Genomic DNA, 25,473 nt, shown 5'->3' with positions numbered 1-25,473 from the left:
CACACCTACAATATTAAAAACTACCGTTACTGCGATGCACATTAATTAAAAGCTGACAAATGTCGTCAATCAATTAAATTAATTTGTTTACAAGCGTTTAGGAGCTACTTACAAAAAAAGTATGGTAAATACAAACAAGAAGAAGCTCAAGCAGTAATCGAAACTAATAACGGAAATTAACAAATGCACTTTAATAGATTTGTGGAAAGTTTTGTTAGTACATATTGGTTGAAAAGTTGGTACATCTGTCGTCAGAACACAAGCAAAGTTACAAGTCATTTTGTAAATTAATTCTTTGTTTACAAGCAAGTTGAAGTATTTTTTTAATATGGAAAAAGTTGTATATCGCGCAGTGCTTAGATTCTTTGTTTTAAAAGTTTTACAAGCAAAGGAAATATATGAACAATTGTTAGAAGTGTATAAGAACCCCCCTTCAAAACGCACCGTTGAATTTTGAGCAGGTGAATTTAAACGTGGTCGTACTAGGCTTAAATACGATGCACGCGAAAGACGACCACATCAGAAATCATTGTGCAAATTTATAATATTGTTAGTGAAGATCCAAGTTTGACTAAGCGTGAAATTGCAAATGCCATAGGCATCTCAGACGAACGAGTACTTCATATTTTACATGGAGAATCACATATGAAAAAGCGGTTTGGAAAGTTAGTTAACAATTCAACAACAACTGAATCGAAAACAAATTTCTCAGTATAATTTGAAGCGTTTTAAGCAGAATAAAACCGATTTCTTGCGTCATATTATAACTATGGATGAGACTTGGATCTACCACCATTATTCTAAATTGAAACAAGAACGTTTACAGGTGGACTGAAACTAGTTGTTCAGCTCGAAAGCAGGTGAAGTTGCAACGATCAGCAGAGAAGGTTATGACATCCGTTTTTTGGGATGCAAAACGAATTTTGTTGATTGATTATCTGCAGAAAGGTAAAAAAATCAACTCTGAATATTAGTGCAGACTTTTGAATCAGCTGGATGAAAAAATTCGTGCGAAAAGAGCTGGGTTGCAGCACAAAAAATCCTCTTTCATCAAGACAGTGTACCTGCTTACAAAGGTGTCTTAACAATGACAAAAGTACGAATTGCTCGAGCATCCACCGTATTTACCAGATTTGACTCCTCTTCAGAAACCTGAAACAATTCCTTCGTGGAAAGCGTTTTTCGTCGAATGAAGAAGCGACTACAGCCGTAGACGGGTATTTTGCGGAAAGTCATTATAGGGATGGCATAAAATTATTGGAATAAGTTAATTGAAGTTAAGGGAGATTTTATTGAATAAAAAATATATTTCGTACCAAATACAGTATTTTTTTCATTTCGAACGCAGAAACTTTTCAACATTTTCAAATATCTTAAAAATGCACAGTAAAATGTTTAAAGAAAAAAAATGAAATACTTTTCGAGTTACAAGCGATATTCGACGGCGCTAAAACGAGCTACTCTGTTGCTGCAGTGATTCCGGCCTTTTCCGTGGAAGAAACCCAAAAAAAAAAATCTCTAGAAAATATTGGTCGTACGGTCGAAAAAATCATAAATTTACGAAATAACAGCGATTTAAAAAAGTTTAATTTTGCCTAAAACTTTCGTCGATTTTGGCGCAACAAAATTCGACTTTTCTTCACATCAAAAATCTCGTAGATCATTGTTTGAAAAACTATATGCACACTTTAGCAGGCTGTAACTCAAAAAATACTTGAAATATTCTATCAAAATAGCAATACGTTTTTTTAAAGGCATATGTAGCCTATCAAAATATGAAAAAAATCTATTTTATTTTAATTTCTCACTAGGTGTGCCGCTTAAGCAAATAACTAATTTATACTTTCTTATTTTCGAATAATTTACCTAAGCGGATCGCAAGATCAATTAATTTGTTGTATTTTAACTTTGCTACGCTAACTTGTGCTTTGCTGACAGTTAAATGATTAGAAATGCAAAAATAAGTAAAAAGTCATTAGGTTAAATAAGCACATTGAAGCGACCAAATATTTTCTACAAAAAATATTACCTACAAATAGGTAATAAGTTACTTAAATATTAAAAGCAATTATATATAACGATATTTACATATGAACATTTATTTAAGTAATAGCAGCGCATTAGTGAAGGTTTTGCACTATGTCGAATGATTCTAACCAATGGCAGTCAGAGTCATCCTGAAATGCTAATTCTTTATGCAAACAATCAATGCAACGCTGTGGACTGGAAAAAAAAATCAATGAACGGCACGTTTTGCTGTCAATGACTGCAAAGGATGTAAATAAAACAAGAAAAAAAATGTATAAACAAAAACATCGAACGAAAAACCAAAGTAGGTGTGTATATTTGCCTGGTGATTGCCCTTTGGAAGTGGGTAGAAAATCGGTGAAGGAAAAACATGGCAAAAAAGTGGCAAAACGCGTGTTGTGATCAAGAACGCGTAAAACATTTGCTACACAAATAAACAGTGTTTCACTTTTCTACGCTTATTTACCGCCTAATTACGGACATTAAGACATACATACAGACTTAGTGGTTAGCATTGCGCTTTTCTTGATTTCCATAAAGACACAGCGTTTATAGACATTTAGTTTCAATAGTAAAAGTGTTTATGTTATTGTGGATTGAGTTAATAATAAATGTTAATTAAGTTGATTATTGGAAAAATTTGGTGTATCTTCGCTGTTATTTTCTTACAGCATAGGCTTTATACTAAAAATATAATAATTTCTTCTGATCAGCTCAAAAGCGTTAGATCTATATTTAAATTAAGATAAGTTAGAAGATATTGTTCACATAACATTTGTTTATAACAGCATAAGTCAAAAGAAATTTATTTTTAGTTATAGATAAGATAGATGATAAGGTCTATTTCTTCCTAGTGAACCCACATAACGCGATTACTTACTTCCATCTAACATCTGAAGGGAATATAACGATTTGATGTGCATTTTTTACGATGTCAAATTTAATGAGAGTCATTGTCAAAAATTATATCAATTTATGTTAGTACATTTTAATTCATATTGGCAAATTAGTGAAAACAGAAGGAAAAACTCCCCTTGGCTTTGACCAACTTGGATCGAAAAATGAGTGCAAATCCACAACTAAATATATCTAAAAACCAGAAAAAACGTTAACTTCGGCTGCACCGAAGCTTTTCAGGCGCATTTCTTATAGCAGAAAAGAGTATAAAAATAACTTTATTTTTATTTTGAACGGTCAGTTTGTATGTAATATCGCAGTTTGTAGCATTGCCTTGGAAAATAATCCATGGCAAATTTGGTTAAGATAATTCGTCAAATAAAAAAAATTTCCATGGAAGAACTCGGTTTAATTGGTCAGTTTGTATAAAAGCTTAACACTATAGTAGTCCGATCCGAACAATTTGTTCACAGATTTACCGTTGATTCGAACAATAATCCATACCAAATTTCGTGAAGATATCTCGTCAAAACAAAAAGTTTTCCATACAAAAACTTAATTCTGATTATTCAGTTTGTATGGCAGCTATATGCTCTAGTGATCCGATATCGGCGGTTCCAAACAACAAATGAACAGCTCCTTGAGGGAAAAGGACCTATGCAAAATTTCAGTTGATATCTCAAAAACTGAGGTGCTAGTTCGCAAATACAGACGGACATGGCTAAGTCGACTCAGTTCGTCACGCTGATCATTTATATATTTATATATATATACTCGTATTCTATAGGGTCTCCGACGTTTAACTTCTGGGTATTACAAACTTCGTGACAAAATTATTATTATATATCCTGTTCAGGATATAACGACAACTCATTCCTGAGTAAAAGTATTTTTCGAAAAATAAATTTCCTAACCACCATTTCTGGTTTCAAAACTGTTAAAAATGTGTCAAGTAAAGATTTACCACGAAATTTTAGCTTATACTAATTTAAAAATTATTTCCGACACTACACGAGAAATACGAAAAAATGCGCATTACAAAAAATAATTTGTTTTTTGTTTGTACTTCAAGGTAAGATTTTCCCATGAGCTTTACAAAAATGTAAAAAGCTGGACAAGTTTCAAATGTTTAAAGACAAGTTATAGCAAAGGCGCCAAGCTAATAAGAATTGAGAGGTTGTAAGTATACAAGCGAAAATATAAAATTGACAAAAATAAATTAATCACCTTTACATAGGGGAAACGCTCGAAATCCTCAGTAATATAAATTACTTAATAATCGCTTGCTTTCTGCTGCACAAAGGAATGGGCAGAAAGTTGAAAGAATTTCGGCAGACACTGAAATATATCTACATACATATAATATACGATCGCATATACGAAAACAATTTGTGTGCATTGACACTTGAGCGTGAAGTGATTAAATCAAATTTTAAATAAATTTACATACACGTGTTTCGTGTATTTATCTATGTAGATATGTATTTTTAGGTACGATTGAATGCACAAAGAACGTGAATGCATCGCGTAAATACTTGTACTTGTACATATGTAATGCATGTGCTGATAATTACATTGAACTAAGTCATTGTGCTAGAAAAAGTGTGTGTCCCCGAAATTGTGGCCGCGAGCATAAACATCTACAAATGTGTGTGTAAATTAGTATGAGAAAGCATTTCACAATAAATGCAGCGATAGCGGCAATGAGCATTTGGAAAAAAAATTATGTAAATAAAATTTATTATAATTAAAAAGAGGGTTAAAATAAAGTATAAAGAAACAGTGAAAGTTTCGGCGATGCATTTTCATTTAAAGTTGCCATTCTTATCGATTTATGCTAGTTGTTTGTTCGATTCGACATTAACAAAGTTAATTTGCAGTTATCTCAGTTATTGTATTGGTATAAAAGAGATTTGTGAGCTAAAGGAAAGTTGGCTCACAATTTCATTCAATTTCTGGCAAACAAACTGATAATGTAAATCTTAAATATATTTATTAAGGGGGTCTTCTAGTCTAAAGGCATGAATTACCAAAATTTTTTAAAAATTCAAAATTCGTAAAAAAAACAGACAATTAATATTTTTAGTAACGAGTTTTTTGTTAGTTATTTATTAAAATTACAAGAGTACAGCAATAAATCAAAAAACAAACAAGTTAAAGATTTAAAAAATTTTCAAAAATTAGCAGCTGATAAATTGGGGGTCTCAAAAAATTGGCACGTGACCATATTCACGATTTTTAATAATAGTAAAAATGTTTTTAAAAATAGTAAAAATGGAAATGGATAGTTCAGACACAGATAAGTCCAGAAAGAAGACGCTCTAAAAATGTCAGGTAAATCGGTTCAGTAGAACCTGAGAAATCGTTTTAAAAAAAGACAGCTTCGTGTAAAACGCGTTTACAGTTTCAGTACGGGCCGAACCATTTGGAGTGCCAGATCAACCAAATACCTATATCTCCGAAAAAATTTGTATTTTAAAAAATTCACTTGTAGACATATGCTTAAATAATAAAAATTTGAAAATATAAAAAAAACCGACTTTTTGTTTTTCTAGACTAGAATACCTCCTTAAGGTCTGTCACGCATTAGTTGATAAATATAAATATACGACAAAAAAATAAACGACAGAACCGGAATATGGGGCTAGAAGAATATATAGAACGATTTCAGTAATTATAATTTATAACATAGTTGCCACTTTTTTCAAACTTTGTTTCATATTTATATAATTTGCGGTCAAAATTACGTTCTATGGAATGTAGGCGTGATTCGAGTCCGATTTAAGCCGACTACTTGACTTTTTGCTGAGTTGTAGAATTTGATATAAAACTATACATCAGCCGAATTTAGACTAATCTATGAGCTACATTTCACGAACGATCGTTCAGCTTGTATGACAGCAATATGCTATAGTGATTCGATCAAAACAATTTCTTTGGAGATTCCATTATTGCTTGAGATAATGATCCGTTCCAAATTTCGTGAAGAATCGTCAACTGATCGTTCAGCTTGTATGACAGCAATATGCTATAGTGGTCCGATATCGGTCATTCCGACAAATGAGCAGCTTCTTGGTAAGAAACAGTCATATGTTAAATTTAAGATCGATATATCAAAAACTGAGAGACTAGTTCGCGTATACACAGACAGACAGACGGACGAACGGACAGACGGATAGACTGGCTAAATCAACTCAACTCATTATGCTGATCATGTAAGTATATATTTTACGTTTTCTTCTGGGTGTTACAATCTTCGTGTCAAACTTATTATACCCTGTTCAGGTTATAACAAACTTTGAAATTTAGAATCGCAAACAAAAATTGTACAATAACAAATTAAAATCGTGTAAATTACATGAGAATATATAGCGTATAATAAATATCAAGGTGCCTAACCGGTAAACAAATAAAAGCAAAGGCAATTGGTAATGATAAAATCACACCCCCGAACCGGCGCCGTAATTGCAACACGAGGTGCGGCAGTGCAATGACACCAACATCAACAGCTGCGCCAGTAAATACTAATCGGACAAGCAACCAACCAGCCAACCAAAATCGTGCGAATAAAATATATATATGTATATACCTACATGTGCATTAGGGTGAGCCAGAAACACGCTTTACTTGTCAAAGTTTTTGAATATACGAACGTAGATTTTTAGGAAATTCCATGCTCTACAAATATGCGTGATTTAAACTATAATATAGTATAAAACTAAACGCTTCAAAAGTTATGGTATTTTTTAATGAAACTGATTTTTTACGTGTTATTTGTATCGATTTATATGAGAGACCTTATATACCTAACAAAACCTATAAAAAGAAAGCTAAAACTTTTTAGCGCAGTATATTTTTTTCTATGTAAGTAGCTTTATTTTATGGCATGAATGCGATAGCTTAGTTTTTGGTTCACCCTAATGGACATACATATATTTAGTACATGTCACCATTTTATATATTATGTAAATATATTTTTACCAAATTGCGCATGGTTAGGAATTCACGCTCGTTTATTAGCCGCAAATAATAAAAAACTAATAAAACATGTTTCCCAAAGGCTATTTTAAAATTAATGATTGCTTTATTTACGGCAGACAGAGACAGATTTGACTTTTTATTTTTTCAAGTAACGCTGCAAAACAGACTGCGTATAGATTTAACGACTGAGCTCTTGTTATTGAGCGTTTTAAGAAAGAGAATATATTTTTTTCGAGCTTTATTACCAGAAAAAAAGTTAGTATAAAAACTGCTGACACTATAACCCTTATAAAAATACAGTTAAGAACAGGGTTGCAGTTTGAGGACCGAATTTTCGCGCAAATAATATAATTTTGAACAAACGGCACTCTTAAGGGATTACATGGGTTTCGTTGAGCAAACAAACGACCTATTCTATTTTCAATACATTTTTTTTTCTTATAAAAAATCAAATATTTGATTCAAACTTTTTATTATGCCGAAGATACATATTTGATTAAGATTTTGTGAAATTTTTAAAAGAAAATATATTGAAAACTCGGTCATTACGAAGTCATTTCCGGCAGTCCTTCGTAAAGAAGGTGCTTCCGCGTTGCCAGCAGAACTTCTGACAGGATCTTCAAAAGAAAAAAGAAAAAAATACGTGTTTGAACTAAGACCATTATTTAGGTATTGGACGGAGAAAAGAAAATTTTATTTTGGGCAGACGTTTAAAAAAACGCAAATGTTGGTAAAAATTTCTCGACTTTTTTTTGAAATAATTGTAATTGAATGAAGATAATTGTAATTGAATTCAAGACCTTGTAAAGGCTATCTTGAAGACCTGTGTAAAATTTCATTAAGATCGGTTGAGTAGTTCGTGAGACATCTTGTCAACCGACTTTGAAAACACAGTTTCGAGAAACAGCGTTTAAAGTTTTAAGTGACTCTTTTTAAACTCTTCAAAGCTGTACCTCCAAAACTATCACTGGGATCCGCTTGAAATTTTAGGACAATATTCTAGAGATGTACTGGAATTAAATAAGACAATAAAAAAAGTTTTGTTTTTTGAAGCCGTGAAACCCATGTAACCCCTCCCCCTTAAAAAATAATTAAGAACAAAGAAGTGGGCGAAAACTGACAGACCCAGGTGGATTTATAAAATTCGTTTCGCTAAAAAAACTCCCGAATATCTCAATTGTAATTACTAGAAAATATGGTATATTAATCTGTTTTCATTGAGAAGATAGGCAGAGAACTGTCGAGAGATATTCAAACTAAAAAAAAAGATTCGAAAAAAATTATTTTTTTTTTTCAAAAAAAGCGTTTAAATGGCATTTTCGAGTTCTTGGCTGATTACAAATACGCATTTCAGTAGAGCCGACTGTAATGGAAACACTCTGGTGACATTTATCTCTCAAATCGCACAATTTTGTCGCACAGTATATTTCAAAATGCACAATGTAATTATTTTTGGGTGCTGTTCTTGTTTTGAATGGTTTGTGGTGCCTCATCTTTCGTTTAATCATGAAATTCTTGTACAATTGCCAATAGCTATTAAAATATATATAAAATAGAAAAATAAATGTTGTTGTTTTGCGGCCATTTGTTTAGAAGAAAACCCAATTTTTGTGTAAAAAAAACGTTTCAATGCTGTTTTTCAAATGTGATTAATATTTTGGTGCGCTTCCATTTGCAAGTAAATAATTATTATTTACTGATATATGTATAAACTAGTGCACGGATTTCAGATTAAAATTAAGGCACACGATTATTTACCGTTTTTAAATTGATGCATCAATTTTAGGTTGAAAAATTATTTAAATTTGGTTGTGGTTCCTTCAAGATATCCACTTTGTGACCTTTTTTTTTTTGGTGTTTAAAAGTTGGGATTGTAATTGCTTGAGTATTTTTAATTCAATATATAGGGTGGTCCATTTCGAGGTTCGCTATTTTGTTTAAGAAAAAAACACAAAAAATTCAAATTGAATGTTTATTATCAATCGAAAGAACATTTTTTGGCATTTATTTTTTTGAGAATATATTTTTCAAATGTTGGCTGCGGCTGCGTCTCAGATAGTCCATCCGTTGAATTCAATTTTTGATGACTTATTGGAGCATTTCGATGACACGCGTGATGTTTTGCTCCAAGACCTGAATCGAAGCGGGATTGTCCGCATACACTTATTCTTTAGAGAACGTGCGCAAAGTTGAATAATTTGTAAACGTTGTTCAGGCGTAAGCCTTTCCATGATGAAATGCCCAACAATACTGAACATAAATAACATGACAGCTTGACACGACTCACGCGTGATCTGTCAAAAAAAGGTTATTGAAAAAAGTACCTCTACTTGGGTCACCCGTTAAAATTTTGAGAGTTACGTTTCGTATTTACAAATTTTTTTTTTAATTTGCTTTTCGAATTTTTAGTTTTTCATTAAATTTTTGAGAGTTTTGAAAAGTAAGCAGAGAGTTTTTAGTTTTTATAAAAATTATAAGTTTTTTATTTTGGGTTTTGATATTGAAATATTAAATGTTTTTTAAATCCTGTAACTGTTAATAGAGGCTATATTGTATTTGAAACTGTGAGTATTTGAGGTTTAAGTTTTAAGTTCGTTATTTGTTTGAACTGTGTGAAATATGGTTTCGCATACTTCAGGTTATGGATTCAATCTTTCAAGAAATTTAGTTTGATGGATTTTGAATTTTATATTTTCGACTTGCTAATATTATATTATGTGTTCGTATTTATTTGTGGTTTCGAAATTTGTATAACTTTTAAAAATATAATATATTTTTATAACCTCTAAGTATTTTTTAATAATTTTACTGACTTTAAAATTATTAAGTTATCACACAACATACATGCATAGAAGTTAATTACATATGTATGTATGTACATACATATATGCTTTAACTGCTATAAAAATCTCAGTAGAAAATTGACCTTTTAAAAGTAATTTCCCAATTGAATGACTATATTAATAATCCCAGGTTAACGAAATATGTAATAATAAAATTTAATTCGCAGCGCAATAAAACCATGTATGAGGCTATAATATTTTTATAACGTGACTTTCACACATTAGATACATATATGAATTATTCATGACTATGTCGTTTATGTTTACCCTTCCACTTAGTTGAACAGATCATATATGTAGTCACATTCTCTAAACACTCCAACACTCGAAGGAAGACATACATACATCTATAGATAAATTTCTATCACATATACATAAAATTATATTTACCTACCATATAGCCTGCAAGAAATAGTGAAATGACAACAGAAAGTTATTTTGTAGTAGAAAATTTTCATCTCAAATATTGCAAGAAAAAAATTGAGACTTTCATTTCAAAAATATACAGTTTTAGAAACTGTCATATTTCAATAAATAAAACAATTTTAAACTTATTTAAATAAAAAATGTTTCAATAAAAAAAAAAAATGTTTCAATAAAAAAAAATTTTTATTTTTTTTAAATAAAAAATGTTTCAATAAAAAAAATAAATATTTTTTAAATAAATAAAATTATAATATTTTAATAAAAAAAATTAAATCTCTTTTAAATAAAACAAACTATAATATTTCAATAAAAAAAAACAATTTTAAACTTTTTTAAATAAAAAATTATAATATTTCAATACAAAAATTTTTTTTTAAACTTTTTTAAATAAAAAATGTTTCAATAAAAAAAAATATATTTATTAAATAAAAAAAATTATAAAATTTTAATAAAAAAAAATTAAATCTTTTTTAAATAAAAAAATTATAATATTTCAATTAAAAAAAAAGTTTTACTTTTTTAAATGAAAAAAATTATAATATTTCAAAAAACAAATATGTAACGCTTTTTTGGTAACAAAAAAAAAATAATAATTGAGAGCCTTCTAAAATGCCTGCCAAAATTTCGTTTATTTGATTTTTTCGATGATTTTCATTTGCATTCCTATTCGGTATTCACTATTCATATTTAAAAATTTATATGCTTGAATCTACCAACACATTTGCATAACTGTCATTTACGATTATTTAAATAAAATACATATAGTACATTGGCAAATTGACAGGAGGCTCGTGCACTGCGTGCTACTTGTGCAAATCGGCAAACAAACCCGTAGATAAGCTTCTTTGCTTGCATTAAGCTCGCTCGCAAAGAGGCGAATGAAGGTTAGTGCCTTATGCCTCTCAGATAACTCGGCTCTTTTGCCCCTATGTACATATGTATGTATGTATGTATGTATGTGTATTTGCAAATTTATTCAGATATTTGCGCATGAATTTCAAGGACTTGGCTTAACAAGCACGGCAGTTTGAAAAGTTATCGGTTAAAAAGTATTATGCTTGAGTGTTAAACATTTTGAACGATATAGGAAAAAGAAAAATTACTATATGGTATAATTTTGTTTTTGATATTAAAGTGACCAACACATTTGCATACATATTATACAATATATACAGTCACTCACATTGAATCTATATATATGTATATCTAGATATGCATTTGTTTTATTAGCAAGTTTGTTATTTTTGTTGTTGTAGCGGCAGAAAACATTCTTGTAATAAATTCGAGGAATGGTGCTGAGCTGACAGTTCTTGGCCGAAAAAAATAAGGGTCCGTTTCGGTTATTTAGACCCGACTGTTGTGGTAACGCTAAGTTTGTTCGTAATGGTTGGTATATTTATATATACATACATATATATATATGTATGTAAATTTAAACATATATTAATAATATCATAACATTAACAAATTAAATAACATTAACAAATTAAGAGTATTTACTGTGCATTTGTTATTCACGAAGTGAAGTTTATTTTTTTCTCTGTAAGAATAAATCCCCGAAATATTAATTTCCCGAAATTCATCGTCTGATGATTTTGTTTTTATTTCTCTGGCTTACAGACGATAAGAATTGGAATGTACTAGACATTTTCAATTAAGTAAGGTCAAGCGAATTTCAAAACAAACAAAATAACGAGTTGCTGACCCATACAAGCAATTTCCGAATGGGCTTTTTGTGCATAAATATACATATTTCGATGACAAAATTCTGATAAAATTTATTATTTTTTTAGGCAATAATATTTATATGAATACAAAAAAAAATTCTCGAAGCCAAAATTTAAATATGTGTGTGAATTATAAGTTGGTTGGTTTGCAGTTCAAAATATGGACATTAAAACACAATCACTTCTCATAACATAGACATTAATACACTAACCACCTCTATCCAACGCTTTAGCAAATTTTCATACACTTTTTATAAGCCTCCATTGTCAGTATGCTTCAATGAATAACTGCGCAGTTACGAATAAGCTGACATATTACACACATGCATACATACTATTATGTGCCTACGTAGAAAATACGGATAATAATTGACTGAAATCAACAAAATTTTATTTTTGGTTTAGAATATAAATTAAATAGGCTCAAAAATAATTTGTACAATGTACATATATAATACATACAAACAATTCTTCATATAAATCTTCAGTATTACACATTTCTATGTATTTACATAAGTACATACATATATAATGTAAATAAATAAATTATGCGCCATACACACAACAACAAAATTTTAAACTTTTGTACTATTTTTCCTTTGCGACTAAAAATAGAACAGTAGCGCCAGAGAGTAAAATAGAAATACATTATATACATATGTATATACATATATGCATATATGTACTTATAATGTAAATACATACGCACAAACAAATACCTAATATGTATATGTAGAAAACAGCAAAATTGAAAACAATTTTTTGTCTCTCAACAAAAAGGCCGAAAATAAAGTGGATACAAAATGATCACAAAATACGTATCCAAAACAAAAACAAAACAAAACAACCAGTTACAATTTGTTGCGAAGACGTGTACAGCAGTAAAATGTGAAAGATGGTGAACAAAACAAAAATGACAACATAAAGACTTTTTAAAATTTTGTAAAAACAAATAAAATTGCTCAAATGAACTAAAAAACAAAAAAACAAATTATGTCACAAAACAAAACTGCATATCTTATGCACATTATTTGCTGATAGAACATTGTACCTTTTTAAGTATTTTTAATTGCTTTGCACATACTTGTTTTTTTTCTTATTACGTTTTCACATTTCTTTTACTTTCGGAATTTTCCACATATTTTTTCAAGATAAATTCACTTAAGTTAGCATTTAGTGCAAATATTATAAGTATTTTTATTTTGTTATTAAATCTTATCAAATCAGTTAGCACAATGTACTTGTACTATACTATTTATAACGCGATAAAAGTCTACTAATACCTGTACTTAGACTTCTTGCACAGGCGGCGTGGTCAGGTACCCCATACAAACAATTTTATTGTTTTTAAAATAAAAGTAAAATAAACTGATAGGAAGCAAATTTACCAATTTATGAGTAGAGCAATGGAAAAATTGCGCAACGAGCGAATAATAATAATTATTAAGAAGTTTATGAAATTTAGAATCTTACCTACCTAAGTTTTAAGCATTTTACTTTGCTAACTACTTACATACATACATATATACAAATGTACCTATGACACTTTACTTAGAGTGCGTCATGATCACTCCCCAACTAACAGCACATATTTTCCGATTTTCTTGACGTCAATTACGTATACATGCTTTTATTTTAGTTTATTTACAAAAATATTTCCTTATCTTTTGGTTTCTTTTATCAAGCTATTTTTACAATTGCTATTAGTAAAAAAAATTTTGTACATAAAGATAGATTGCTTATCCCGAAAAAGTGGCAGCACGTGAAGCGGGCGTGTTGATTTTATTTATATTATTTTTGTACGATTTACGATATAATGTTAATTGCTTTATTCTTTCATATTTATCATCTTTTAGCATAGAACATTTTTTTTCTAAATAGCATGTTTGTTTAAGATTGAGAGTATTGTCACAGGTCGCTTTTGCGATTTTTACTATAAATTCCTTCACAGTACCGCTAGAACGACGTAACTGACAACACGTATTCCAATCGCCTACTGACACACATAATTTATTGTTTGAAGGCTAAGCAGTGTTGTTTTTGATTTTTATCCTTCTCTTCATTATAAACAAAAAAAAATATGCAATTGCTTACTTTATTTATGGACACATATACGCTCGAATTAAATTTAGCGTAACCCTCGCTAGATTCCATATTGAACTAACATATCATTAGTAATTTGAGTGGGCGTGAAACATTAAGTTATGAAATATAATCGTCTAGATTTGGTTAGGTTCTGGTGGAGAGAAACACAGCAAAAGCCTAACACAAAATAGTGTTAAATAAAAAATGTTAAGCAATAATTTAATAAAAAATAATTATAATGGTGGAGAGAAACACAGCAAAAGCCTAACACAAAATAGTGTTAAATAAAAAATGTTAAGCAATAATTTAATAAAAAATAATTATAACTGCAAGTCATTTTTCATTGTTGCATTATTATTCTTTGATTGATTATTATTTGTTTAATCTTATCTGATAATTGCAAATCATCTGCAATATGTTATTTCCGAAAGAACTTGTCAATAGGACAACAAATGGGGCAGACAAATAATAAAAAAATACACTTGTGCAATTATAAATATGTACATATATGAATTGGTAACTTTCCATTAGAACCTTTAGGGTATATGTACATATGAGCATGTGAAATTTGTAATCAAGTCAATTATGTGAAATACGCAAATTGATAAAACACTTACCCGCCAGCAACTAAATGTATTATAGTGTCACGTTGATTCTGGGACATAATCACGCGAGAACTTTTTCCGCACTCTTCAAATGTACAATAAATTCAAATTTCAATACACAATTGAATAGAGAAAGCAAAATTGCCGGCAATTGCCGGTTTTATAGCACTTCGTTGTCGTACACAAACAATAAAAAAAAAAAATGTGTGAATATAAATTATATAGTGGCAAAGCTTTTACTAGGACCGGCAAACAAAACAACACGTTTTCGAAAACGTTTCTACTACTGTAGGTACTTTATTTCTTTTGCTTTGATATTGTGAAATTGTACTGCGTCGCTTCTAGCGGGGATCAGCCGACGACTGGTTACGATGACAGTGCCTACAGCTCGTGCGCGTAAATATGATGGCAACCAAGCGTAGTAAAATACACACACACAATCTGCTTATTCGAAGCACTGCTTTACGAAATTGCAAAAATATAACTTATGCACACTACTTGTATGATAACGTAGCATGTGAGTAAGTCGAGGGTTTAAAAATACACAAAGAATTCACACCGTTGGGACGGGAGTACCGCCCGCTTCACTTATGTGAATCTTAACTTTTTCGTTTGATTCTGCTTTAGATTCAACGAAAATTATTATTACACAAGAGATTGTCGAAAAACACTTCTTCCTGCCGCACGCTTATGTAATGCACCCCTCACTAAGTACACCGCTTAGCTACACAGAAAGTTTTCGTGAGCCTACTATGTTTAATTTATCGGAAAACAGATTTTCTGTTGAAATTAATGAACTTCAGTTTAATTATTTATTATTTGAACTTCAATTCTTCAGATTATTCTGGAAAGTTTGTAATTTCAGATCTACTCAAAAAATTTGCACAACTGGTTTACGCTGCAGTAGCAAAAAAACAAGTGAATATTTTATGCAATTTTCTCTTTCATCGCACGATTCGTTTAACTTCGTTTGATTCAGCGAGTTTTTTATTGTTATATTTTTTCACTTTGGCACTTTAAGCGAAAATGTGTCCTATATTATTTGCGTTCTGCATCCAACATCAATTCTCGACGACGGCGATTTTTCCATTGAAATAAATTTGAGCTTTCGTTCATAACAAACGGCAAGATGACGTAACGCATAGTTGCTTATCGAAACGTTATAAGATAACGTAACAATAGATACTGAGGCACAGGGTAATTCATAAATAATGAGTACAATAACATTTTTGAATCAACTATATATTATATATATGACTATACAAATTTTGAAATATTTAAACGAATTTTAAAGATATATATAAAAGTATCAGGTTTTTACAACAAATGTATGAGATTAATATAAACATAGCGGGTTGACCTTTGACTAGTATACAGCTTCTGCATTTTTAGAGTTTTTAACATGCATGTTTGTGTATATATATTCAATTTTTTTTTCGGTTCCTTCGGAATTACATTTGTTAGATATGTTTACTTATATATTCTATATATTTTCTATTTGCCGACATTTTTTTTTAATTTCACTTGTAGTACATGTTTTTTTGACTCTCCTGCTCCTACGTATTAAATAATTTAATTTAAATACTTTAAAACTCATTGTATGAAATTAAAAGCATGGCAGCGACATCTGTGCTCACGTCTAGCAAAGACATAACTCATCTTCTACGTCGCGACTCACGTTTATTGCTTGTTTACGAATGTCATAGAGAGCATTGATAGCAATAAAGGGGCCTAAAAGGGACTTGAGTTAAATGTCCGATAAGAAACAGAGAACGTATACATTGTGAGTAAAAAACGAACTAACCCATTGGAAATTCAAATCGGAACGACTAAATAGCCGACGTTGACAGACGATTGCGCCGACGTCGGAGCAATTGGAGACCAAGCTGAGTACACAAACATTCTCTGGCACAAGTGCATTGGCAATACGCACTGACGGCGTTGGCGCCGACTGAGAATGTCGACGAAACCACTTGTCAAAGTTTGCACTTTATAGAAAAATTCTCCAAGTTAAAATTGGAGCTCGATACGAACGGACGTGTGTAGACGGCAATTTGTGCGATACAATATAATTTTCTTTCCAACTCAAGTGTATTTTAACCAAATTTACAATTGATGAAAAGCTAACAACTTGTCAAGAGTTACAAAAAAGTACTAGCTACAGCAAAAGTAAGTTTGCCACTACGCAATAATTAATTTAAATTTCACTTTGAAATACGTCAAAAATTTGACAATAATAAAGTTCTCAAACGCAGTTGAAATACAAAATTTCACAGCAGAAAGAATTTTTGTATAAATTTGTGCAGAGATTGCATTAATTGAACATAAAAAATTTAAAAAAATTTGTAACAAAATTTATGTGTAAAGCCACAAAATTGCCAAATGAAGTGAGTAATATAAGCGTGTGTGTGAAAAGTGAGAAAATTTAGTAATTGAAAAGTGCAAAAAAACAATTGTTGTAGTTCAAAACATTGGGAATACACGTAAACAGCATCGAACAACAACAAAGATAACAGTATTGACTGCATTACAAGCAACAATACGCAATAGAAGTAGCAAATACGCGCGGCCCAAAAAAGTGGTAGTGGCTAAGAGGAAAAGGCAGCGGCAGTAATTAGCAGGTAAGCATGGAAATCTAGACATATATGCCATTGCGAAAAATGTAGTTGCATTGTATGTGCAAGCAATAAGATATCAAATTTAATGTACATAATTAAAATTACATCTATAAGTACCCCGCCTTTTTAGGTATATTATTTAAAAGATAAAATGTCGATTGTTCAAAGGGCAAAGTGCGGTTAGGGGGCGAGGACGAAAATGTGATGAAAGTTTAAAAAGGGGGAGTCAGCAGTGAAGGGGCCACGTGTGCTAACTTACGAAGAAAACGTTACGTGAACGTGTGGAACAAAATGCGAACGAATGAATGAAGAGAGAGAGTGAGCGAGGTAGTCTGCGAGAGCGCAACACTAATTTTTTCTTATCTTTGCATGTATGTTTGTTTGTCATTGCGCGAGAAGTGTAGAAAATGGAAATAGAATTGATTGAAAAACACCAGCGATTGCAGTCGCTGCTGCGTCGCGTCGGCTTTTGTGTGTGAAATATACTGCTGTGGCTGCGGTCGCCGCTACTGCTGCGCTGTGTTTTTGGTTTTTTGTTAATTGGGCGTTTTTTTGTGTGGCTGCATTTCCAATTGGTGTGGGGGAAGAGTTGGTGTATATGGAATTAATTGTCAGTCAAAATTGTTTGAGATAGCGGCGAAGTTAGCTTCAGAGTGGTGCAATTGCAATATTTTATACAAGCCGGTGTTAAGTATTCATTTTTTTTAATCAAGATAAGTGTTCACGTGTATGCAAGTTCTCTTCAATATGCTTGGAAAATAAATCTGCATCTCCCAAAATGATAGAGACGTATTTAACCAATCTTGCTCATACCTATGTTAAATATTAATATTTTTTTTGTTTATTTATTATTTTTATTTTTTTTTAATTTTTTTTATATTTTTTATATTTTTTTAATTAACATTCTCTGCCTATGTATGTATGTATGTACGTGTGTTGCGTTTGCAAAATTCCAATGAGAATTTGCACAAATTGGGGGCATCATTTTGTGTTGGGGTGGGGAATTGTAAACACTTTTCAAGTCAAATTTTGTCCAACAAGAATTACAAGCATTAAAACGATCAGCGTCGTGATATATGGTTGGAACATATTCCAAAATATGTGTAAATATTATATGCAAAATAGTTGAAGATGAGGTAAGTAATTTAGCGAACAAAAGTGCCATTTATTGTACCAAATTTATATAATACTTTTTCATTGGCCGAACAAACTGCTCTCATCCTGTATGTGTCAGATCAATCGTAAGCACTACATATTAACTCCGATTATTTAGTATTATTGCAAATTGTTGCTCCCGCCAATAACAAGACCATTATTACGTATTACTTCAGAATGACGTTCCATTTTCCACTAACTAGCGTCTCTTGTGTCTGCGAAGCTGCGGCAGCAGAGATAATGCAATTTATCTAAAAATCTCGATTTAAACCCGATAGAAATTTTACGTATATAAAAACTTAAGCTCCGAAATCATTCGTAAGCAAAGCAAGTAGAATATTTGACCTTTAATATCGTGGTATGGTAATATGGTATGTACGGATGTATGTCTGTAGACTTAGTCTTGCCATAAATTCTGTTACGCACTATTGATAATTTTTCACAAATGACAGAAAGAGTGGTCGTCTTCTCGTGATTTGAATCAATTCAACCGTAAAAACTCCTCGTGAACGCATTCGCAGAATTCTTCTTATAAAACACAAAATTTGTCAAGAGAAATGAACATATAGACTAAATAAATGTCAAGACTTATTCGAGATGATCTCCACATGAAATCCTACCGCCAGTTAATTGGTCATCTTCTGACAACGCGAATTAAGCAAATTAGGCTCAACAGATGCCAGCGACTTCTTCAGTGCTCAACGGCCATGAAAGTATCATGTTTATAGATGAAAAATCTTGTCTTTGTCTTCTTTCAGCAAGATTCTGGTTCAACACAAAAGGCTGCAGATAATTAGCCGTCCGGATGTCCAGATTTTAATCTATTCGACTACAGTTTTTGGGGTTACGAGTTGGCGAACATGGCCTTTCGAATACTCCACAGTAATTTGGATAGTCTCGAATTGACTCGAGCAGCGTTACCAATAGAAACTGGACGTGTTGCTGTTAAAGCGTTTCTGACTTGTGTGAAACCAAAACGTGATCAATTCGATTAAAATTTTGTACATCGCTCATTTAATATTTGTATTATTAAAGAAACTCAACTTTATTCAAAAAAAAATTGATCTTAGTTTCACTTGTATAACGGCTAGAACTTGTAACAGAACTTATGGCAGACTCGGTTTGTTTGTAAATAATTACATAGTAAAGGATTCTCTCTATTGAAAACACCATTATGTTGTTGTTGTAGCGTAAAAAACATTCCTAAAATAATTTTAAAGAATGATACGAAATTGACAAAATTCGGGTCTATTACAGGTTACGTAGACCCGACTATCGAGGTGCGGAAAATGCCATTCTCTTTTCTACTATTGTACTTTGATCCTTAATGTAAATCTCACAAATATTGAATATAGTGCATCACAACAGCCAAAAGCAGTAGTTTAGTAGTCTATAAATATACAAAAAAAAACACAACAACAAGTACATGTACATAAATATGTATCTACATACATACATATGTATATTTGTAAGTCATATCCCCTGCATTTCGTCATTTGACATGGTATGTGGCTCATTACGTTTCAATAACCTGCTACACACACACACACACACACATTCATACGAAATGCGTGATGCTGACAATGCCATTTATGTTAACACTCATTGTTGGGCTCCTCTTCTGGTTATGACTGTTTTACCCGCTGCGTTGTTTTCGTGCGCACAAAAATTCCATTTTATATTTTTGTTATGTCAAAATCCTCCATAATATTAACATCAGCAACTTTTAGCTTATTGTTGTGATTGTTGTTGTTGTTTCATGCTATAGCGTCAAACAAATGTTGGTACGAGTACGTCGAATACACTAAAGCACGCGCGGCACTCAATAGCTCACTCCATTATCATGGTACACCGCCACCCCAACCCTTCGTCATTTTCTTGGCACCATCCGAATTTAAGCCACGCATCCTTGCAACACAAAACCAAGTGCGCATTATTTTATATACTCGTATATATGTATTTTGTTTGTATGCACCAGAGTGAATTTTCAAGTTAAAAACTCGACAGAAATGTTGCAGCAACAGCGTATAATGATGAGCGCCTCCGAGCAAGTGGCGCGTGAAGTGGCAAAACAGTGAAAATATAAAAAAATACGCCTCACCTCTTAGCCCCCCCCTTATCTTCCTTGTGTACTTAATATACACATGTGACGCATATGCAAATTTTACCGTTACCGGTTATTTACTCCACGCTGATTTCGCATATTTTGTTATGTTCGCCTTCTGCTCCTCTGGGCATACAACGAATGTGGCCATTGGTTAAGCGTAATTTTGAAGTGTGCCTCACGACTGGGCATACCTCTTGTGGTTATGGCGGTTGTTCGCCTGTGACATTTTGGCGGTATTTATCCATTTTCGTTTTGGAGGTCGAATTGTGGTGTCACCGAATGCGTTGTGGCATGCAACAAGAATCTGAAGCAGTTTTTTTTACCGTATTTACTGTTAATATATTGTGAATATAAGCGGTAAATTTCCATTTAACGGTAATTTACTTTTTATATTATAGCTTAGCCTGAGAATTGCGGCGCTTACTCGTAGAAGTGAAAACTTTTTCATTAAATAAAAATTTCTTGCAGTGTTACCTTATTAAAAATATTGTTTTCACAATTGCGCGTTTAAAATATAATATATATATAAGAGTTTCTTTAAATATAAACTGTTAACTTTTCAAAATTTTTTATTAATTAAGATTTAATTATCTAAAGATAAATCCGGGTCAATTCCGGTATCGTAAAACCGACTGTTTTGGAATTTGAGTCGTTGGCAACTCTACTATATCGCTTATGGGGGTATTTTAGTCTAGAGACATGAATTTTAGGTAATTTTGAAAGTGTCGTAAAAAAAGACAATCAATATTTTTACAATCGATTTTTTTTATCAGTTATTTATTAATGTTACAAGAGTACAGAAAAAAGTTAAAACAAAAAGGTTAAAAATTTAAAAAATTAGCGACTATTGAAGTTGGTGGTCTCAAAAAATTAGCACATGAGCATAGCCATGATTTCAACCCTCCTAGTCATCAGAAAGGAAAAAAAAAGATTGTCAATCTGCAATGACGTCGCAATTGTATGAACTAGCTATAAGTAAAAAAAAAAATTTTTTTACAAAATGGCGACTGTTTGAACAGAAAACGATTTTTTTACCATTATTTTTATTTTTTTGTAATTTTGAAAAATAGTAAAAATTCCTATAATCTATAAAAAAATTCTCTGAAAATTTCAAGTAAATCGGTCAAGTAGTACTCGAGAAATCGTGGATATCGTATTGAAAAAGTCTGGTCTGAGAAAAACGCATTTAAAGTTTCGCGTTAAGTCTTTTGTTCGATTAGACCCAGCCGAATCATTTTGGCGGCCGGGTCAATAAAATGTCTATATCTCCGAAAATAATTTAAATTTTCAAAAATGCTTTCATAGACATATTCTTAAATAGTTAAACTTTTAAAATAAGAAAAAAAATTGATTTGAATATCCCCTTAAATTTTATCCTTAATTTTTCATTGTAAAATATATTAATATTTTTTACATATAAATTGAAATATGGCAACCCTCTACAAGAAGCAGCTTGCATGAACAAAATATGATTTAAATCATTTTCAGTTACATTTTATAAAATAATAATCATGCGTATTTATTTATGAAACGACAATTTTGTTCGATTCGTGGCAGCCTCTGTCCGTCTGTATATACGCAAACTAGTCGCTCAGTTTTTAAGAAATCTATCTAAAATTTTGCATACCTCCTTTTGCTTCTAAGAAACTGCTCTTGTCGGAACCGCTGATATCGTACCACTATTTGATATAGCTGCCATACAAACGGATCGGTCAAAATCAAGTCCTTGTATGGAAAACTTTATTATTTGACACGATATATTAATGAAATTTAGCATGAATTATTTTCCAAGGAAATGCTATAATCTGCCAACATATTGTTCTGATCGAACCATTACAGCATAAAGCTGCCATACGAACTGACCGATCAAAATCAAGGTGAAGATCTTTTATACTTCTAGGCCCTAAGAAATGCACCTGTGTTGGTTTGTCTTCGGTATAGCCGAATAATTTTTTTTCTTGTTAAAGGCTCTAATAACAGTTTGAAGCCAGAAAAGAAGGCTCGAGCTTGAACTTATCAGCAATAAGAAACTTTTCCCTTATATAAGCTTCCGCTGACTTTAAACCGATATTGACTCTCTTGTTGTCAGTGACTTTAAGTATCGCAAGCATGCCTTTCGAACTCTTTGTGATCTGTGGATTGTCTGTCATTTTTTTTTATACGTTAAGTAAACGAATAACATCAGTATATGCTGGACCAATTTTACTTTCACAGTGATTTTGCTAGATCTCCTTATTAGCCTGTGGTAGGTACTGATAACATTCAATTAAAATATTAAAGAATGGAAAATATGAGCAAATTTTATTTCATGTCCCTAATACAGACACTTAGAAATAGAAACACAAGGCGTATACGTAACATTTCGTAGCGTCCGTAATTCTCAACTAGGTTATGGAAATTATGCAAAATAAATTATAATAAAATAAAAATAATCCAAGATCGAATGAAAACCGTCTACATAATATACCTATGTACATATGTATGTAAGAATAGAACTTGAGGAAATTATAAATGCATTAAGTCTTTGCAACCTCCCGCTTTTTAAGTACACATGCACTTCCTGTTGCCTACTAACCGACCAATCTACCAACTAGCCAACAAATCGACTTGATGGATTGCTTGATGTGTCAGCCTATTTGCCAAGCAAGACTTAGCGGTTGCTTTATTTTTACTTTTCTTCATACCTGATGTGCCAATGTTTCTGCATTGTTTCTTTTTTTAACTTTTCATGCTTTCTATTTTGCATCTGCTTTCGCTTACGTCTGCAGGATATTTTCAAGTGGCTAGGAAAACAATTGCGAGTACTTCAATATTAACGGCATACAACAAAAACAAAAATAAAAAAACACCATAGCGACACCAACCCTCTTTATTTACGGACATCCCCATCACCATCAGCAAAAACAATAACAATAATAGCAAATGATAGCGGCAAAACAAGTGCAACAACGGTAACATTGTATAAAAAATGGTAAAATATAAAATATGCGATGCAACAACAGAAACAAAATTGCACAAACGCAACTTAAACAATGTTCGGACTAAGAACAATGATAATGTGTGTATGTATGTATGTGCTAAGGCAAAAATAAATTCATATGTACATGTACTCATGTGTATATACAGCTTTGACACGTAGAAAATAGCAAAAATATTCCACTAGAACACCAATGAGGGACTGTGTGCTCTACTCGCATAATTTTGAAACAAATAATCGACTTATTTTATTTTATTAAATATTTTATTTATTTAATTTTAATTTTAAAATTGTTGTTGATTTTTTTTTAATGAAAAAATAAATCATATAACCAACTGATCGAAAGTGCCTCGGATTGATTTCGCGTTCCCCGAATTTTTCAATTTCGAAAACAGAAAAAAAAATCACTGTGCGCCAAAGCTGGTAAAAGCGCTGGCTAAGCGTTGACTCTCGTTTCGTGTTTGGTAAAAAACTCAGCCATAATTATGCTAAAATGTGATGACGCTTTATTGTGGTGAAAATTCCATGAATATTCTGTCCACAAATCCGATGCTTTATGATGAATTGGTGCACCTAGACGACCACAAATCATTTCATGGTGAACCACATCACCGTAATCAAAGGAAACGATGTTCATCACCTGTATTTTTGACCGATTTTTATGTGGTTTTTTTCGGTTGGAGCGGCATTCGCTAGATTGTTGCACAGTTTCCACGTCATTTTCATAAACCCACGTACACGTCTTGTTACCAGTAATGATGCGTTTGATGAATGTAACATAGGGTCTTCAGCGACGTTGTCCAGCATCTTTTTTGCAATCTCTACTCATCTTCGGTTTTGCATAAAATTGAGGTTTTTGGTACCAGTCTAGTTTTAACATACTTCATACCATTAACCCAAATGTGTTGAGTCGATCCATAAGAGATGTTGAGTTCCTCTGCTGTCTTTTTGATACCCACACGGCGACTTTCAAGTTTCTTTAACTTTTTCAATGCTATCGTCATTAACAGAGGTGAATAGTAGACTCGCATGAGACAAGTTTTCTATGACTTTACGATCTTCACTGAATGTTTTGTACTACGCAGTTTACTTGTGGGTTTAATCTTGGTGAAGATGCGCTTAATACTTGTGTCTCAATCAAGCATTCATGTCGATGCATAGTTTATGTCAAAAAAGCCTCTATAGGCTCTCTATCACATACACAAGTTTCACCAGTTTTTTTTTACATGGTTGTTAGCAGCGTTTTATAGAAGATTGTCAAGTTTTCACGAACAATTCCTCGTTCTAAAAGAATTTTTGGTTATTCTCTTGCCAGCGATCTAAAGCTCAAACGTATGTCAGTAGCCCATAAGTCATTCTGAAATCATTGGTTTCTACTATACTTTGGGTTTACAGTTAAAAAAAACTGAAAATAAGTGGACTCTTAAAAGACTAGGATTGATGAGCTTCGATCATTAACAGTTTGCCTTTTTATACCCTGAACATGGTATATTAAGTTTGCTACGAAGCTTGTAACACCCAGAAGGATACGTCGGAGACCCTATAAAATATATATATAATACATACATGATTAGCATGATGAGTTGAGTCGATTTAGCCATGCCCATATAAATATATACGCAAACTAGTCCCTCAATTTCTGTGCAATCGTCGAAGAAAATGTTCAGATCGGATACTATAGCATACAGCTGCCATAAAACTGAACTGAATCGGAATAATCCATGGCTTGCATAGAAAACCTTTTCATTTAAGAATATATCTTCACGAAATTTGGCATGGATCATTATCTAAGGCAATAGTGCACTCTTCGAAGAAATTGTTCAAATCGGTTCACTGTAACATATAGCTGCTATACAAACTGAATGATCGGAATCAAGTTTATGTAAGGAACCTTTTATATTTGTGAAGGGTATTATAGAAGTTAACGTACAATACTTAAATATTTAGACAGTACTACACCGTATTTGCCCACTGTCAGCTGCCAGCTTAGCAACTAACAATGCTCGATTATTTTGCTGGTGTTT

The 25,473-nt window shown here is 31.8% G+C and overlaps 1 protein-coding gene across 2 annotated transcripts in view; it reads right to left on the bottom strand.

The window, feature by feature from the left end:
- Rim2 (replication in mitochondria 2) overlaps nt 1-15,687 on the bottom strand; it is a 34,496-nt gene extending 18,809 nt beyond the window's left edge. For both annotated transcript variants that reach the window (XM_036368468.2, XM_036368469.2), the window contains exon 1: nt 14,605-15,687. In XM_036368468.2, the coding sequence (XP_036224361.1) occupies nt 14,605-14,651 (47 nt within the window). In that variant the 5' untranslated portion in view covers nt 14,652-15,687. The remainder of the gene's footprint in view (nt 1-14,604) is intronic.
- Between the last annotated feature and the right edge of the window lie 9,786 nt (nt 15,688-25,473).

This window comes from Bactrocera oleae, chromosome 3 (genome assembly GCF_042242935.1).
Source record: "Bactrocera oleae isolate idBacOlea1 chromosome 3, idBacOlea1, whole genome shotgun sequence".
Classification (NCBI taxonomy): domain Eukaryota; kingdom Metazoa; phylum Arthropoda; class Insecta; order Diptera; family Tephritidae; genus Bactrocera; species Bactrocera oleae.
The sequence above is the reverse complement of the archived record's forward strand: the minus strand, read 5'-3'. Positions and strand labels throughout refer to the sequence as shown.